General features: G+C 35.2%; 2 protein-coding genes across 2 annotated transcripts; both read left to right on the forward strand.

Moving 5' to 3' along the window:
- The first annotated feature begins 12,444 nt into the window (after nucleotides 1–12,444).
- On the forward strand, nucleotides 12,445–15,625 carry LOC105953933 (protein FAR1-RELATED SEQUENCE 9-like). Its single transcript, XM_088814920.1, has 5 exons — nucleotides 12,445–12,610; nucleotides 12,750–14,994; nucleotides 15,080–15,146; nucleotides 15,241–15,315; nucleotides 15,409–15,625. Exons 2-5 carry the CDS (start codon nucleotides 14,279–14,281, stop codon nucleotides 15,451–15,453), a joined length of 903 nt encoding a protein of 300 aa, XP_088671046.1. The 5' UTR covers nucleotides 12,445–12,610; nucleotides 12,750–14,278; the 3' UTR covers nucleotides 15,454–15,625.
- Nucleotides 12,875–13,842, forward strand: LOC105953934 (protein FAR1-RELATED SEQUENCE 5). Its single transcript, XM_088814993.1, has 2 exons — nucleotides 12,875–13,364; nucleotides 13,508–13,842. Exons 1-2 carry the CDS (start codon nucleotides 12,875–12,877, stop codon nucleotides 13,840–13,842), a joined length of 825 nt encoding a protein of 274 aa, XP_088671119.1.
- Nucleotides 15,626–18,462: the final 2,837 nt, after the last annotated feature.

Consider the following 18,462-nt stretch of genomic DNA (forward strand, 5'->3'; position numbering starts at 1 on the left):
GAACTCGTAAGCTTGAGATCGAAAAACTCGATCTCAAGTTCGAGCTTTAACCGAGTCGGCTCATTAAGCTTTGTTTTTTTTTCTTTGTGGCCAAAAAGATTTTATTATTCCATTAAATATAGGCCAAAGGGGGCCTCGTTAAAACCTTGTGGGCTAACACAAGGAAAAAGAGTACCCCTACAATGGTAATAAAAAATTCGTGTCTAATCTAGCTAGACTATTACAATACAACCCCAAAATGGGGTAAAAAGTGAAATAAAAGAAACTACAAGTCATAATTCTAGAAACCCAATAAAAGTTTGTATTATTGTTGTTAGCCCCCAGATGTGGGTTAATCTATAATTAATCCAGCATAGGAGGCCTGACCAAAGCACCCAGCACAACACTTCTGAAAATTGCGAAATCGTCCCCAAAAAGAACCAAAATGTAAATAAGTACATTATGTGGAACCTTCATCCTCCAACACTCATCAAATGCGAAAATTCGCTATTCCCAATTTGTCACAAGTATAGGCAGCCCTCACCTCCGGCGGTAAGTTAGAGGCGGCAAAAAACTCTTGACCTTATTTGTGTGTATACGCCCAGTTTGCAAGCCGATCAGCAACCATATTTTTTTGACGAATTATATGTTGAAAACGGAACGTAGCATCGACCTCCTGCTTGCAAAGTCGATGAACGTATGCAAGATCCCAGGCAACCGTATTGGTCCCAATGGAGTTTATGACCAACAAGGAGTCAGATTCTACCGTAACCGAAGTAACTCCCAACAATTTACATAATCTCAGCCCATGAACTACTGCTAGGAATTCCGCATAATTATTTGAACCCATGCCAAAGAATGTAGAAAAGCCAGCAACAAGATGTCCTCCCGAGTCTCGAATAATACCTCCACCAGTGCTCTGCCGTAGCCGAACCATCCGTATTAAGTTTGTATTCTCCAATGCTCGGATATTCCCATTTATATCACGACCCTCTTTTCATTGGTATTGGATAAAATCGAAAACCCCCAGCCTCCACTTGTAACCGTTGATTTTTCGTGGAAGGCTGCCTTGGCACATGTACCATGCCGATCCTCTGGACGTGATAAAAAACTCTACGGATAATATCGGCACTTGTCATCTTACCGCTGTCGTACACCACCTGACATTGAGCAACCCAAAGTTCTCGAAGAATGTTGCAGGCCACCGAGGCTCGAACCATATTGTAGAAAGACAGATTCTTGGGCATTGGAATCCACACATTTAATGCGTGTTTTGTCGGTGAAAACTGATCTTGAAGGTGGAAGAGGGAGCCAAATCGCTGCCATACCTGCTTAGCCACCTCGGAGTTGAAGAAGTGATTTATGTCTTCTTGTTTGGGAGTTTGGCAGCAAACACATCTAGAGACCATAGGAACTCCCCTTGATATTATACGTTGATCCACCGGCAACACATGATGCATCAATTTCCACATAAAACCACTAGTTTTAGGTGTTATGAACTTGCCCCAAATACTATCAGCCCATTGATGTTGACGATCAAAGACCCTAATATGATCCCAGTATGCTTTGCTTGAGAATTCACCATTTTGAGTGAGAGTAAAAATTAATCGATCAGGGCTATTAACGTCTAAAATAATGTGTCGAATCTTGTCATGCCAATGGGTGGGGATTATCGGTAAGTAATCCTCGATATGTGTGAGAGCTTCAGCTACCGTGAAACGAGCATCACATGGCAAGGGGCCCGTGAGTTGTTCACCAAGCCAATTCTCTGACCAAAATTTGACCACTCCTCGACCCACAATCCACTGAGTGCATTCCTCCATAGTATCAAAATGGTTGTGAATTGCGTTCCAAAGGGGAGAAGCCATCCGCCTATTAATATTAATCCTCTTATCACAGTATTTGGCTTTGGCAAAACGAGCCCACAATGAGTCACATTTCATCACTTGCCATAAAAGTTTTCCATGCAGGCATCTCATAACTTGTTTAATTGGATGAATACCCAATCCACCTTTCCCCATTGGTGTACAAACCGTGGACCATTTAACCCAATGAGTACGAACATCACCACCCGAGCTCCATAAAAAGAAAGCCATAAGCTGTTCGAGACGGTTAAGAACTACTGCTGGGACTTTAGAACATGCTAATGTGTAAATCAGAAGACTGGAAAGCACCGATTTAAGTAGCGTGATTTTCGCCGCAAAAGAAAGGAGCTTGCCTTTCCATCCTTGGAGTTTTCGACGGACTTGCTGAACAAGATATTCAAAGTACTCGACTTTACTTCGCCCCGAGTAAATAGGCGTCCCAAGGTACAGTAGAGTTAGGTCTTTCTTACGAATCCCAGTTAACTGCTCAATACGTGTATACTCAGACTCCGCCCGCTTTCCCACATATAGATGACTCTTTGTTGTGTTGATTAACTGACCAGAGGACTTCTCGTAGGCCGTAAAAAAGGTCATAATCGCTTGTATAGATTGTTGCCCCCCATTAGCAAAGATGAGGATATCGTCTGCATAAAGCAAGTGGGAAACCGCCAATTCATTTTTCCCCACTTTATATTGTTGAATTTGATTAGCTTCAATTTTTTTGGAGATATTGATCGTTATAATTTGCTACGCCATGATAAATAGGAGTGGAGATAGCGGATCTCCTTGGCGGACCCCTCGAGTCAATTTAAAATTACCTATAATATTTCCGGTGACTCGGAACGAGTACCAGATACCACAAATTTCCGATAGATAAGGTCACACGCTGCATGAGAAAAACCAAAGGAACGCATGGCTCGTAAGAGAAACCGCCATTCCAATCGGTCATATGCTTTGGCCATATCCAATTTAAAAACAACATTCCCTCCTTTACATTTACGATTGATGTCGCGGATCAGTTCTTGGGCCAAAAAAATATGAGTGGTGATTTGCCGATCCTGAAGAAATCCCGCTAGTTCATCCGAAATAAGAAGAAGCTTTAGATTCCCCTCGATTTGATTCCTTGTGTAAATCGCTTGGAACTTGTTGTGCTCATAAATGAAAAATGAAATGATAGTGTAACCATCCTTCTGTTATGTTCGGGTTACACTTGAATGTTTGATAGGACATACTGAGTTACCACACATATCTTGTGGTGACATGTTTTAGCCTTTGTTGATCCTTGTGTTACTTTGAAATGTTTGATTGTTTATTCTTGTTATCTGAATTTGGGTTGATATTTTTTGTGGATTAATTTTTTTGTTTATGCGAGGACTATAGAGGAAGAAAGTTGCCGCCCTTTATCGGGAGTGATCGATGCCTATGACCTCATTAATCTCATAGATCATACACCTGTTTGAAGAATTATGCCATTTGCATATGCATTCCCGACTTGTAATTAAAAGCTATGTGGATTCTTAAAAAGGTTGCCCTCCTAATATTTGGTTGGACTTCATGTCAAAAAATCACAAAAAAAAAAATTAAAAAAAAAGGACCATCTGTCTGCAAAATCTAGGGATTTTTGACATGTTAAAAAAAAGAAAAACGGAAAAGGAAAAACACAAGAAAAGAAGGGTGTGATTCTTTAGGATGTTGTTCAGGTATTTATTAGTGAAAATCTTCTTGAAGTTCACGGTCGAATTGTTCTATTAATCGCATATGCATTCATAACCCCATTAAAATACTTAATTTATGATCTCTTGAGTATGGTCACGTGGCTATAGGTATATCGTGCATCCAAGAACTTGTTGATAGCCTTTTATGTTGCTTCTTCTAATGTTCTTTCGATTAATCCTTGAAAAAAATCTTCCCATTTTGCGAACTTGGTCTACTTGATTTCCTTCCTTTTTAAAATTTGGTTCATAAGCTAATGTTCTTTTTGTTTGTCGAAAATATTTTAGATCCCAGATTTATGAGGATTTTCCAATTAAGGGGAATTTAGATTTTTTTACTGTTTGAGGCTTACCTTATTTGTTGACTACGTGTCCTAAGACATTTAGGGCTATGAGTCTTTCTTCTATAGGACTTTGATGTGTCTTGATGTAGTCTTTGGCACATACTGAGCTGAAAAAAGGGAGTAGCAACAACCTCAGCCGTAATAACTTGCGTTGTGCAACAACCTCTGCTGTAACAACTTGCGTTGTGACATACTGATCTAAAATGATTTCGTGCGCTTTGAATATTTTTATTTGTTATGTCATGCGTTTAATTTTATATTCTCATAAAGCAGGAAAATTCTGTTGGTTACGACATTTTATGTCGAAACATTTAGTGTCCTAACAGTCTGTGTTACATGAGGAGTATATCTCTTTTGCAGGGGGAGTATTTCTACTTTCCAGGGGGAGTTTCTTGTTAAACATGGATTCTGACCAATATATACCAAATGGGGAGATTGTTGGCGCTAGATTTCTGTTAGTGAAGATTGAGGAAATCCGCCGCACTTTGAAATTAAAAGATTGGCAAAGATTTGTTTCCATGTTTATTTTGGAATTAATTAGAGTCCTATTCTTGTAATATTTCTATCAGGAGTTAGATTTATTCCCATGTAGTATATTCTAGTTAGGTATCTTTTGTACTTATCTAGAATAGAAGGAGAAATCGACAAGGAATCTATTACCTAGCTAATTCGATTTTTTTAGGTTCAAGTTAGGTCTTAAAGATTATTTTCGTGACTATATAAGCCTCTCAAGACGCTGAAGATCCTTGCACACTTATTGGAGAAAAACCTATCATCGTATTGAAGTTGTGCTAGGGCAGTGTGTAAAGTAGTATTGTGCCCTCGCTGTTGTGTGCAAACATATACAGAGTTGCTGTATAGATCTCGGGAGAGGTCATCCGCGTTTCAAAAAGAAGTTCAGGCTTGAGAAGGTTTAAGATTCGCGGAGAGGATCTGCTGTGGAGAAAATACAAAGTTCGAGTTGTGTACAAGAAGTAAAAGAATCAGCAAACTGATTATCTGTTGACACACAATATTTTGACACAACATTTGTTCAATTAGATCTCTACCAAGATTAGTGGGTATTTTACCTCTTACATGTGTCTTAGTTCCATCACCAAGAGTTGCATGTCCACTTGCACATTTCTGATAGTCCTTCAAGTATTTTGAATCCCGTGTTATATACTTAGAGCAACCACTATCACAATACCACAAGTTACTAGCACAATCACTAAGAGGAGTTGCGGCGGAAAAGCAGTTACAGTCATCTTTTTTCACATATTTTTGTTTTATATCAGAGTGTGCCATCTTAGGAGCATGTTGCAACGCATCAGAATTGAGTGAATGTTGTGAAACACTCTTATTTATCAATTTACATCTTAAAAAACATTTTGGTCTAGTGTGACCCAATTTATGGTAGAAGTGACAAGCTGGAACAAACCTTTTTCCATTAGTTTTACGAGAAAACTTTTGGTTTGTTAAGACATGCGAGTTGTTAGGACAATCGTTTTTCTTCATAAAAGTATTTTTACGATTAGGATCAATCTATTTGTCAAACTTAGAAGAACACACATGATTTTTCCTACTTGTAGGAGGTTGAGATTTTTTAAAATTGAACTGTTCTTTTAGTTTCTCAACATCCTTTGTAGCAGTATTAGATTTAAAAAAAGGTACCTCTTTATCTTTCTCGAGCTCAGCAATTTCTGTTTTCAAGGCCTTATTAATTCATTTACAACAAGACATGTTTTGAGCGATTCATCTTGTTGTTGCTGAATCATTTCTGTGGTGATATCCTTTTCATCATCTGAGTTGGTTTCACAGGTATTACAAGAAGAGTTTAGACTAGCAAGGTGATCAAACAAGTAATGTTCATACCTGTCGGCTGTCAGCACAGGCACTGCAGCCTCAGTTATTGGTTGAACAATCATGTTAGTCCCACATAAGAGGTTTCCATCATTTCTGTCTTCCTCCTCATTGGAGTCTTGCATGTCATTACTCTTAGCAGTAGTAAAATATTTTCCCCGCTTCTTTAGTGTATCGCTACACTCGGAATGGGTATGACCAAATCCTTGAAGGGTGTGTCAGCCTTTGAGGGATTCCCGTTTATTTACACCATCTTATTAAAATTTTCAGCAATACGTGCCGTTAATTTGATAAGTTCTAGTTCAACAACAGACATTGTTGGGACAACAGAAGTGGAAACAACAGTAGTTGGGACAGCAAAAGTTGGAACATTGGTTTGCTGCAGAATTAAATTCCTTTCTTATTCCATCCTAGTCATACTCAGCTTGTTCTCAAATGTCTACAAGTTTCCTATGAGCTCGTCAAGATGGAGTTCATCAACATTATTAGCCTCTTCAATTGCAGTTATCTTATATGCAAATCGATCTGGAAGAGATCTTAAAACTTTACGCACAAATTTCTCTTCAAGATATGTTTCTCCAAGGCCATGAGCTTCATTAGCAATGCCGCACAACTTCGAATTGCAGTTAGCTACAGTCTCATCTTCCTTTATTCTAAGATCTTCGAAGCGAGTGGCAAGCACTGCAGTTTAGACAGTCTTATAGAGGCTGTTCCTTCATATGCAATCTGAAGAATATCCCATTCCCTTTTGGCACATTCACAACCAGATATCAATTTAATAGTTGGTGTCAACCGCATTAAATATATCATTTAACGTCTTTGAATTGGTATTTGGCACTGTCTGTTCATTCTTGCTCCAGTTTTTTCCGTGTTTCTCATACTCACCACCTTCTCTGGTTTTAGCCACTAGTCACGTCCACCATGTTAGAACTGTACGCCATGAACCTTCATCCATTGATTTGATAAACATCTTTCATCTTGGTTTTTCAGTACGTATAGTTCGTTCGATCTAGCGATGGAGACGTGTAGTTGAACCGCCTTCCTTGTGAATACTCATCCTACAATATATAAAGTAAACAAATCAAATTCTCAAAATCAGACACTAAGTATATCTAGTGATCGACTCTTGATGCCAATTGTTGATTTATATGCCTATGAAAATCTACTTATTTTGTTGAGACAGATTTATTGTTAACACTTGTGATGTCGCAACTATAAATCTTGTGTTGTAACAGTTCATAACTACTTAAAAGCAGATAAAAGAACACAAGAATTTAATGTGGTTCAGACACAAATGTGCCCTACATCCACGAGGACCTGCAAACACGATTTCACTAGTTCAAATTTACAGTCAATATTAATATGACTTAATAAAATAATAAAGACTCTCTCTTTAATTTTTACGCTGTTCTTGTACACAACTCGAACTTTGTGTTTTCTCCACAGCAGATCCTCTCAGCAAATCTTGAAACTTCTCAGGCCTGAACTTCTTTCAAAAACGCGGATGACCTCTCCCGAGAACAATACAACATCTCTGTATATGTTTGCACACAACAGCGAGGGCACAATACTGCTTTACACTGCCCTAGCACAACTTCAATACGATGAGAGGTTTTTCTCCAAAAAGTGCGCAAGGATCTTCAGCGTCTTGAGAGGCTTATATAGTCACGAAAATAATCTCTAAGACCTAACTTGAACCTAAAAAAATCGAATTAGCTAGGTAATAGATTCCTTGTCGATTTCTCCTTCTATTCTAGATAAGTACAAAAGATACCTAACTAGAATATACTACATGGAAATATATCTAACTCCTGATAGAAATATTACAAGAATAGGACTCTAATTAATTCTAAAATAGACATGGAAACAAATCTTTACCAATCTTTTAATTCTGAAGTGCACCGGATTTCCTCAATCTTCACTAACAGAAATCTGATGCCAACAGATCCCATCAATTCTAGTCTCATGGTGCATTAATTTCTTAAACAAAATCCAATATTTGTTCATAGAATCCCAATGATCTCGAAGTTGTTTATAAACATATTTTTTTCCCGTCACCTCATTGAACCTCCTAACCAAGTTTTTTCACCCATTGGAATTGAAGCGACTATTTGGCTTACTGCCTTTTCCAATTTCTTCACCACATAACTCAATAAACTAAATATTCATAAATTCGATCCACTTTACAGAGGATCTCCCTTCACTCTGCTGCTGATTTATTTTCCCTAAGTTCTTACGTTTGCCTTTAGCCAAAACTGTATTATTTATGACTACTTTGTTTCTATTATTCAGATTCTCCATCTAGAAACTATATTATTAGTAATTAAAAATAAATGAATGAATTAATAATAATAATAGAATATTAATGCAACTATCAATATAGGTATTCTTGCACTAAATAACTTTGCTTTTAGAGAAGAAATATTAGACGGTAAACAATATAAAATATATGTAGACAAGTGTACTCAAACTAATGACAACTATTATCACTCAAAATGAATACCTTCGCTTGCGTGACACATTAATAGAGAAGAACCCATAGTTTCTAGAATCTACAAACACTCTAAAAGATTTCCAAACAATCCATAAATTGCATAGGAAAAAAAATATACAAGCATCAAAACAATAAAACAGATGACGCGCAACAGATCAATTATATTTTCTAATAGGGTTAGAGAACAATCACCGAAATGTAAGAGCTGTTGTCCATAATTCATAGGATTTCAGAGAATACGTAAGGAAATATATATATTATGTGAACCTTGATTTGAGCATCGGAGAAAAGGTGTTCTTTCTTTTAGCCAATATGTAGAAGGTAGAAAAGTGGAGATTTTTGAATAATTATCCCTTGGAGGTCGGTCGAAAATTCTTATAAGATCTTTCTTCTTCTTCGAAAAAAAAAAAATAATAAAAAATAAAAAATAAAAAATATGTGCATCTTTATATATATATATATATATATATATATATATATATATATATATATATATATATATATATATATATATATATATATCTAAATCCTTCGAAAAAAAAAGAAAAAAAAAAGAAAGAAAAAAGAAAAAAAAAGAAGAAGAAGAGATTAGAAGGGAGAAATAAGGACTAGTTGTTGAATTGTGTTGAAAACTCGATTCACTTGCCTAAAAGGCAAAAGTGTTGATGTTTGAACTTTTGAGAATCGAGTTTATTTGCGTCCTTAGAGGTGAATTTATTGTTTCAAACGCCTATCTTTCAAATTTCGGCGTAATCACCTCAATTCAAGAAAAATTAGCCACACATACCCATATTACCTACATCGGACCAAAGAGCCTAACAATTGAAAGCCACAAAGTCCCAATGATCCCAATAGCCTAATATTCAATATTAGTTGAGTAGAATAATTTGGTGAGTATTTGGAGTCAAATATATGCATGTAAGTATAATTTTTTTCTATCTTTAACTTGCAAATATTGGATACTTGAAGCAATTGTATGATTTGTGGTTTTTGGTAATAGTGAGTGACTAAGTACCGTTGAATGTTAAGCTTGCGAATACCTAGGAATTATCATCATAATTGCAAGTTCTGAAAAAAAAAAATTATACAAGGAACTTGGACGATGATAAGACTCATTTCTCAATCAACTTAGTAGTTCCGTTATCACACTTTTTATTTTTATATAAAAGTACATTCAACCGGTAAATATCCTACTTTGTACATTTTGCAACTATTTTCGAAGTCATTTATTAAATTTAGTGTTCAACTATGTTTTTCACGGATTTCGAGATCCAACATCTGGTGAAATACATCATATGGTTTTAAACCGTAGATCTATATAAATAGCTACCCACTAAACACACATACACAAGTGTGTATTATTATGTGTAGATCTATGATTTAAAAACATATGGTATATTTCACCGGGTGTAGGTTGTACAAAGCTGTTTTTCACTTGAGTTAACTACAGATATTTAGTTGTCAAGTACTAATATTTAGTTGTTTTTTATGTAGAAGACACCAAAAAACTTAAAAACCAGAAAAGATTAGGAAATGGGTGGACAAAACAGTATAGATCCACCCCTAACATCAACTATAATTTTCTTTGACGATATAAACCTACGGCCATCCAAATTCGATACCTTAAGCGAACCCCATTCTACCAATTTGTTATGGAATTTGTAAACAAGAAGGTTGATGCATGTCAAATGTACACAAATCGGCACGATGAAACCACAATTTCTGACCTTCGACAAGACAAATGATGTATCTGCACTAGTAGAAAAATGGTTTTTTACTACGACCATTAACCGTGGCAAAATGTATCAAATTCGTAGTAAAAGGGCTTTTGCTACGCATTTGCTACGAATTTGCCCCGTAGCATATACGGGCGTGACAAAAACTTTGCTACGGTAAATGGCTGTACCAAATACTTTTTTGATATTGTAAATCCTAGTATTTACTATGACTTCAACATTGTTCCGTAGCAAAACATACCTTAATGCAATTTTTCTACTAGTGTTGTTAATGGAAAAATGAGATAACAATCACTCACGAGGACCGCACAATTGATATTTGGAATACCTCGGGAGGGACGGTTATAAGTTTCAAAAAATCAAGCAAACCACGCAAAGGACTGCACAATGTAAGTTCGGCAAACATGTCAAATTGAAGAGGAACTTTTTCAAGGAAGAACTATTGAACTGCATCGACAACAGAGACAAACAAAATACTGAAGATGTTGTTAGGAAAATTACATTGTATTTCATGTCCAAACTATTATTCGTAACCAATGGTTGTTTACATATTGCGAAGACGTCGATCGGATGCACTAGTACAATTCGGTGAAATTTATAATTGACTTCTTCATAATCAGAATGAAGAAAGACGATCGAGAAATTGTAAGAGGATGCGGATTAGTTGTTATTTGTAAGTTTCACATTAAGGTTGATTGAATTTTAGTTAACTACATTAACTAATTGAGTAAACTAGAAAAAAAAGGGTAAGTTACAACCACCTATATGAGATATGGTCAAATTACAAAACACCCTCTCTTATTTGGGTAATTACAACGACCCCCTCAACTATAAAATCTTCTTACACGTCCATTCTTTCAGTTTCAAATTTAGTGGAATCTTCTAGATTTTATAGAATATATTATCACTTTTGTACCCGATTTATCCAATTCGAGTTCCACATTTTTGAAGCAAGATGATCATAAGATATTTTTTTTTGGCTTGTATACATCAGATTAACTATATTTTACACCAAAACGAGTACAAACTAGAGCACATTCCATAGAATCTAGAGGATTATATTGAATTTTACACCATAAGGGTCCAGGTGTATGAACATTCATAGCTGAGGGGATAGATGCAGGCAGTGCCGGCCCTGAGCCTATGCTGCACAAGCAATGGCTTTGGGTCCCACTTTCTTAGGGGCCCCCAAATTTAAAAAAAAAAGGTGTATATACATATATAAATAGCTATGTGTTTTTAGTAATTTAAAATGAGTTTTTTATAAATGACAATATTTAATTGGGTTTTAGGGTATATTTTCAATCCGGCTTAAATAAATTGCACATTTTCTGTTAAGTATTGGGGATGAAAAACAAAAAATCCTACTACATCAAATTTAATATTTTACTATCCATCATTAGCGGAAAAAAGAGAGAGAAATAATTCGTCTCTTTTGTCACAACTTATGGTGCAACTCAAAAAAAGTTATAAAAAAATAAAATAATAAATAAATAAATATAAATAAATTTTAATGATATTTAGTGTAGGTTAATGCATTTTTATCCTCATTCACTAATGTCATAATATATTTATTTTTGTTTGTTTTATCAAGTTAAATAAGTATTAATCGTAAAATGATCGTTTTAAAAAAATTCGCCTAGGGCCCCGAAAATGTCAGGACCGGCCCTGGATGCAGGGGCGGGTCTAGGGGGTTTTGGGTGGGGGGGCTAAAAAATTTTTTAGAGTAAACTGGTATAAAATTTTAACTTTGAGGGCTAAAGTGTATAAATTAATAGATAAATAACCCAAAATATTAAAAAAAAAAAATAGGTAAATTTTTTTTTTTCTGCAGGGGCGGGGCCCCCCAACACATGCCTTGGGTCCGCCCCTGGATAGATGTAATTATCCAAACAAGCTAAGATGAGTTTTTTTTCATAATTTAGCCATACCTCAGGGATAGTTGTAATTTACGCTAAAAATATAGTATTATCGTTTGAAATTATTTTTTAAAAGTCAACTATAACTTCTGATGAATGAATACTACCATGTCATTAATTACTCTATATCCCAACTTTAATTTTGTACAACCAATTTAGGATTTGTGAGCGCGCGCATATGCTTGTTAAGCCAGTTCGGAGGAATGGGTTTCCAAGGTTTCAGCAATGGAATCTGCATGATATAATAGTCGTGTTATATAAAACGTTCATAAATAAAGAAAAGGTTGTGCTAAATTGAATATGTATATCTTGAGTTCCTATGTACATCATATTTTAGTTTATGAATTCACTTTTACTATAAAAAAAATATTTATTTAATTCACTAAAAAACTGAAAAGTGTGTTGGCATACACTCAAGTATTTACATAATATTTTATTTTGAGATTAAATTCAGACCGGCTGAGCCGAGAATTAATAAGAATCGGATTCCAGTATTCTTTTGACACGTGGGCAATATTAACTTTTAATAAGTTACCCTGGTTACGTTATAATTAGGGTTAGGGATTTTAAAAATAAAATAGAAAAGAAAAGAAAACATGATACACAAACACAAATAGACAGACGATTCTTCACAGACGGTCGACTTCTAGAGCTTTTGTTGTTTTATTCTTAGAATAAATTATTCTTACAATGACAACCCTTATCTGCATGTTCTTAAGGTAAATTATTATTGGTTAATTACTTCTCTATTGGTTAATTAGTGGCCGGATGTTTTTGAGTTTTACTGGACATGGTAAAAAAACTTTTCTTTTAATTAATTTGATTGTTTAATTGCTTTCGTAAATTTCTTATCAACAGTAATGGCCTGTGAAGATTCGTTTGATGCTCCCCAGAAAGAATGCGTATTCACGCAACCTCAAACATAATTGGTGGATGGTGGAGGTAAATTAAAAAATAATTGTTCTATTGAACCATGTAAAGGCATGGTATTTGATAAGCCAGAAGATGCTCAAACTTTTTATATGAGATATGTAAGATGTGTTGGATTTGGTATCAGAAAAAATCACACTCGATTGTCACAGTCGGATAAGTTATTGATTGGTGTGGATTATACATGCTCTAGAGAATGGCAACCTAAGCAAAGTAATGAAGGAAAAACTAAAAGTTCAAAAACAAATCAATCAGAGACAAAAATAGGATGTAAAGCAATGATGAGTGTGAGTTTAAGACGAGAAGAGGAAAAGTGGGTTGTAACTAGATTTGTTACGGATCATAATCATCATGAATTATACACTCCAAGAACTACAAGTTTACTTCGAGGACATATAAATATCACACCAGCTCAAAAGAATCTTATAAATGTGCTTAATGAGGCTGGAATTCCTGCAACAAAGATAATGTCTGTGTTGAGTCATGGATCTGGAGGAGAGACTAATGTTGGTTGCGCTTTGATTGATGTTCAGAATCATATAGGTAATAAAATAAGGGAGCTTCTGAAAGAAGAGGACGCTCAGATGATGTATAATTACTTTATGGAGTGTCAATAAAAAATCCAGGTTTTGTTTATTCAATTCAGTTGGATGATAATAATCGTATGGGAAATTGTTTTTGGGCAGATACGAGGTCACAATTAGCATATCAATATTTTGGCGATGTGGTTGCTTTTGATACTACATATTTGACTAATCGTTATAGCATGCCTTTTGTTCCTTTTACTGAGGTTCATCACCATCATCAATCAGTTATGTTTGGGTGTGCTTTGCTTGTCAATGTAAAGCCAAGTTCATATGTATGGTTGTTAAGAACTTGGATTGAAGCAATGTTTGGTCGTGCTCCCTCTGTAATCATTACTGATGAAGATAAATCAATGCGTGCAGCAATTGCAGAGGTATTACCAAGTACATCTCATCGTTTGTGTATGTGGCATATTTTACAGAAAGTTCCAGAATAGTTAGCTCATGTTTTTAATAAATATCCATCTTTTCAAGGAGAATTTCACCATTGCATTCATGATACAATGACAACTCAAGAGTTCGAACATGAATGGACGGACTTGATTCAAAAGTATGGGTTGCACGAGAATGAATGGCTAACCATGTTATATGGGCAACGTGAGCAGTGGATTCCAGCATATTTACAGAGTATGTTTTGCGCCGGTATGTCAACAACACAAAGAAGTGAGAGTATGAATAAATTTTTTAAAGGATTTGTTCGTTCAAGTACATTAGTAAGTGATTTTTTTTCACCAGTACGAGAAAGCACTAGATGCAAGATATTTTAAGGAGAAAGAAAAAGATTTGAAGACAAAGAACACCAAACCAGTTCTGAAGACATGTTATAAAATTGAAGCAGATGCGGCTGATGTATATACTAGAAAATTATTTCTGATGTTTCAAGAAGAACTATTTTCTAGCAAAAAATACATGTCGTCTAAACATTGTGAGGATGGGGTCAAAAAGTGTTATCTTGTGATGCTAATGGGAAAGGAGAAACCGGTTTATGAAGTAGTTCTTGATCCAATTGAAAAGAATGCCATACCTTCTTGTCATATGTTTGAATTTGTTGGAATTCTTTGTAGATACATTCTTGCAATTTTTGTGAAGAAATCTTTTGTTAGTTCTTTACTGCAACAATATATTCTACAAAGATGGACAATAAATTCCAAGTCACGTGCCTTACAAGAAAATGTTGATGAGCTGAAGCAAGAAGATTCTCAAATTTCATCTACATTGAGAAGAAATAATTTATTGATACAGTTCTTGGAGGTTGTTGAAGAAGGACAAAAATCCCAAAGAAAGCATGATTATTTAGCACTTGCTCTAAGAACAACTCATTCTGAACTTTTGGACTTGGATGATGAGAGTAACGAAACCCGAATTCATGGTGGATCAGCTATTGAGAAACAACCTCAACACAGTGGCCAACAATTATCTAATATGCCTGTCACTTTGTTAGACCCAGCACATGTTTCTTCAAAGGGGCGATCTAAATCCTTAAGGCTTAAACATCTCATGGAGTCTCAATCAGGGAAAAAGAGAAAGTGTAGCATATGCAAGCAAACTGGACATATCAAGACGAGTTGTTCTTTACATAAGCAAGCATCGTAAGACTTTTATCATTATATCTTTTGCATTATTATTAAATTATATTTGTTGGATAATTATTTAATTTAATTTAATTTTCTTCAGGCATGTTGCTATAACAAGTCACTCACCTACTATGTCTGATTCGTTTAATCTCGAAACACTGGATGAGGTATATATACTAAAAATCCTTGAAAAATTACTTGTATCTTCTAAGTTCAATTTTTTAGTATTGTTAATCTGTATACATGTATGTATCTATTTAGGAGTTGCCAACAACAGTGTATTCATTGTCTACCCAACTTTTGATGTATAAAGATCACCAACCTTCAAGTTTTATGGTATATATCTAAATTCTAAAGTTGTAGGTTATAATTTTTCTTTAATTTCATTTAATCCTTTTAGCTTGACTCATTATACACATTCTTATATAGGAACTGATGATGGCAGCCACAAAAAATCATGAGAAGAAGTTGTGAGAATCATTAGTTAGTTAAAGTTTATAGTTTTTTTTTTTTTTTTTGTTTTAAATAATTATGTGAAGACATTTTATAGTTCAGCCATTCTTATTATTCTCTTATTCGAACTTTTTATTGAATATGTACTTTTGGAGTGAATTTTTTTTCTTAAGTATTAGATAAAATTTCTGAATAATTGTGCTTCATTTGTCATGATGCAATAATAAATAAATAAAAAATTGTGCATATGTTTTGCATTTATTTCACTGTTGATTATACACAGTTTTATTTTGTCTATAAGGAAGACATATTAAAAAAATGGAAAAAAGAAAGAAATTAAAATGATTTAAAGAAAAATGTTACCTGTGTCCATATGGTTGTAAATTATGGCGGGTGCCGCACTCCCACGATTAACTATAGTGGTTAAGGAATTTTTATATTTTAAAATGCCTACTAATTAGGAGCATACCAACCATGTTTTTATCCACGTGTCCATTGTTAAGTGGAATTCGATTTTTCAATAAAAATAGGCGGTCCGGTGTAAATTTGCTCCCTTTTATTTTATGAATGAAATATACACGTTTGCCTACATATATATTCTTACACGCTCTTTTTTCTCTTACTAAAATAAGATGTTAATGAGAATACAAGAACTACTAAAAATATGATCATTCTCTAACTTTACTCCGAAAACAATCTGTTAGAGTAGGTGACCAACAAGCCAACATGTGGCTTGGTCTTTCGTATTTCTTATGGTAATGAACGAACCTTTATTCGTATTAATGATAAAACACCTTGGCATTCTATATCTTTGTCCATTTGTCACAAGCATAGATATAGTCCTTACAGTTATTACAAGTACTAGTAATTGATCGTTAGGATCGTGAGATATTTACTTAAGTATTATAACTGTTAAACGTGTTCCTAGTCGAAGGGTTACGCCATCAATGAGGATATCGGCCTTTCCCATTAAGAGACTAGCACTTAGTGTATGTGTACTGCATCTCATCAGTAAACGGTATTGTGATATCGGCATACATAAGTGGGTGCTCGTAAGTTGACGAGTTCACTGAACTCCCTCACCCTAGAAATCTCTAAGTGGTTCCCAATAATCGAGTAGAGATATCTATGGTATAGTTGTACACCATTAGTCCTTATGACATGGACATCACCGTGACTTCACTAGAGGACCAGCTGTATCGTGACCTGTCCCTGAGTTCCACCGAGGACCATCCCAAGGGCCAGTGTTCGTACAGTCCAAAATCTAGTGGGAGGTCTGTGCATTGTAGTCGGGGATTCGATCGCGAGAATAGTCTTGGATGTCCTGTGTGTTCTTATAGTTTGTAATCTCCCTAAGTCTCTGGCCAGAGCTGACTAAGTGATGATTAGAGAATTCGATTCTCTAAGTCATGCACGTAACGATTATAACAAATATAGAGGTCTCGATGAACCAATGCCTCTAGTTCAATCGGGACATATGAATCGAAGGGATCGTACTTACTGTACGTTAACTATATCTGAAGGTTCTTGCAGGCACTTCATTTGTATCTAGGGAATCATGACGCGTAGTTGCTAGACGCCAATCTTGATTCGTTGGGTGATTAAGGTGAAACGAGTTTCATCTTAATCGTAACTCTAAGGGACGAGTTTTGACCACAAAGGGTTGTGGGCCCACGGCTAGCTTACACCTGAACCATCGAGGGTCACACTGCTCGTGCACATGAGATCTTTGAATAAACGGTCAGAGATAAAATGGTTTATCTTTGCATGATTGGAAGTCAATATGATTGGGTCCAACATTCGTAATTTGGAATTATGAATGAGAATAAGAAAATGAAAAGAATAGGCAAACATATTAGTGGACTTTCTAAATCGGGAAGTTTCCAAATTTAGAAAGTGCACTGAATTAGGGTTTCCACTTATGGAAAGTTGGAAATCGAGAGTTGGCACTCGTAATGACGAGGAAATTATAATGATTCCGAAAATATAATCGTTACAATTTTCCGATCATTGAATTGAGAGAGACGAGCAAGTAAAAGAACTAACGAACTTAAGCTGTTGGGCCCGGTCCAACTTAAGCCCGTTAGGGTTTTATGCAAGACACTATAAATACTTGATTTATAGGTCTTGCACACATACAAGATACGAAACCCTAACCCTAGCTGCTTGTTGGGGCTAAATACCTAACACGCAAGTGCACGTATCGCAAACAAGTAGTAAAAGTGGACTCGTGAGAGTCGGATGTCGATCTCAAAGGGAATACTCAAATTATCTAATCCTAAGTACCAAATTCTAACAATTATGATTTTTATCCAGCCTACGCAAAGTTGTCAAATTTAATCAACTAAATAAATTAAACTAATTAAGAAAGCAAATAAATACGAGAAAATATCAATAAAAAAGGACCTAGGATTTTATCTTCCCCCTATGCAAGAATTGCTCACCCAAAACCCCTCAATTATGAAATATATGATTCATGATTATTAACCTGAGACACTATATTAATTATAACCCGCTGTCGCGTGTATTATAATTCTATTATCCAAAACCAAATTACTATATGTCTATGCAATCCGATCATGAATAAAGCATTAAAGAATAAGTCCCAACAATGATTACCTAAGGTGAATATCTGTATGTCTACGATACCACATGCAATTAACACACTCATCCGGTGAAAACTACTCGAAGGTTCTTTTACTTACCGTCTAATTATCAAAATAGCTCTGTCGAGTCAATCCCAATAATCACAGATAAAACACATAAATTGATCAAGTTCATGCACTAACAATCATAACAAGTATAAGAAATAATCATAAAATCATAATTGCATAATCTCAAGAAAACAGGTTCACCATCCCCACATAGGGTTCCAACAAAATTCTAGATTAAAAACTTAGCTACTCGTAATTCTTATGATAAGCAAAATAGAATAAATAAAATAAATAAGAAAAACTATGCTTGAGTCTTCGTTGATCTTCGTTCTTCATGTTTTGTGGTGTAAAATTTCGTGCTTATGGTGTAGAGACT

This window comes from Erythranthe guttata, chromosome 2 (assembly GCF_056151865.1).
Source record: "Erythranthe guttata isolate IM_541 chromosome 2, IM_541, whole genome shotgun sequence".
Taxonomy (NCBI): Eukaryota; Viridiplantae; Streptophyta; class Magnoliopsida; order Lamiales; family Phrymaceae; genus Erythranthe; species Erythranthe guttata.